Here is a 985-nt window from a genome sequence, read left to right on the forward strand (position 1 = left end):
TGCGGGGTGCCAAGGGGAGAAGCCGGCTGGGGGCGGGTGCGCGGGGTCGTCACGGGCTGCCCCGGGCCGGGGGCTGGCAGCTGCACTAGGGAAAGGCCCCCCCGCACGCACGCCTAACCGGGCGTGCCCCCGCAGCAACCAGGCTAGCGCCTTCCTTGCGGCTGCCTGAGCCCCGGCCGGCGGGCACCCGGGGCCCGGCGGGGTTCAGCCGTCCCCGCGCGGCTCTACCAGGCGCGGATCCCGTGCAACGTGGAGATGCCCGCGCTGCCCTGCGGCAGCGGCGCCTGCACGGAGTTCAAGTCCCCGACGCCGAAATTGACGAAGCCGCTGCCGGCGGCCGAGGGCGGCACGGCCTGCACGGCCGGGTAGCTGCAGCTGTAGCTGGCGCTGCAGGCCGGGCCGCCGTAGCTGGGGTAGGCGGGGTAGGCGTTGTAGCTGTAGGGGCTGATGCTCACGTTGTACGGGGGGCTGTAGGGCGAGGACTCGCCCAGGCAGGGCTTCCCGTCCCGCACCAGCACGGGCACGGCGATGCGGCGGGGCGGCGGCGCGCCCACCATCTCCAGCGTCTGGTCCTGCCTCTGCCGCTTGCATTTGTACCTTCTGTTCTGGAACCAGATCTTCACCTGCGTGGACGTGAGCTTCAGCGCGCTGGCCAGGTGGTCCCGCTCCGGGGCCGACAGGTACTTCTGCTGCTTGAAGCGCCGCTCCAGCTCGTACACTTGCGCCTGCGAGAAGAGGACGCGCGGTTTCCTGCGCTTCCTTTGCCGGGGGCGGTCGGGCTCCTCCACGTCCCGCTTCTCCTGCTCCTGCAGGGAGCACAGGTCTGGGGCGAAACAGACACGCGGCGCAGTCAGCGGCGAGCTCCGGGGCTTGCCCCGGCCCGGCCCGCCGCCCTTAGCCCGGCGCTCCGCTCCTCCCGCAGCTCCCGGCGCCCCGGGGCCTGGAGTCAGCAAAACTCTCCCCTTAAACCATCCCTGTGCTCCCA

The 985-nt window shown here is 72.2% G+C and overlaps 1 protein-coding gene across 1 annotated transcript in view; it reads right to left on the reverse strand.

Annotated features, from left to right (window-relative positions):
• Positions 1–21: 21 nt before the first annotated feature.
• The window catches only part of NKX2-5 (NK2 homeobox 5), a 1,946-nt gene continuing 982 nt past the window's right edge, over positions 22–985 (reverse strand). Inside the window, exon 3 of the mRNA XM_019535382.1 lies at positions 22–823. Within this exon, the coding sequence (XP_019390927.1) occupies positions 225–823 (599 nt within the window). The 3' untranslated portion in view covers positions 22–224. The remainder of the gene's footprint in view (positions 824–985) is intronic.

Source organism: Crocodylus porosus, unplaced genomic scaffold (assembly GCF_001723895.1).
Source record: "Crocodylus porosus isolate Cpor-Errol unplaced genomic scaffold, CroPor_comp1, whole genome shotgun sequence".
Classification (NCBI taxonomy): Eukaryota; Metazoa; Chordata; order Crocodylia; family Crocodylidae; genus Crocodylus; species Crocodylus porosus.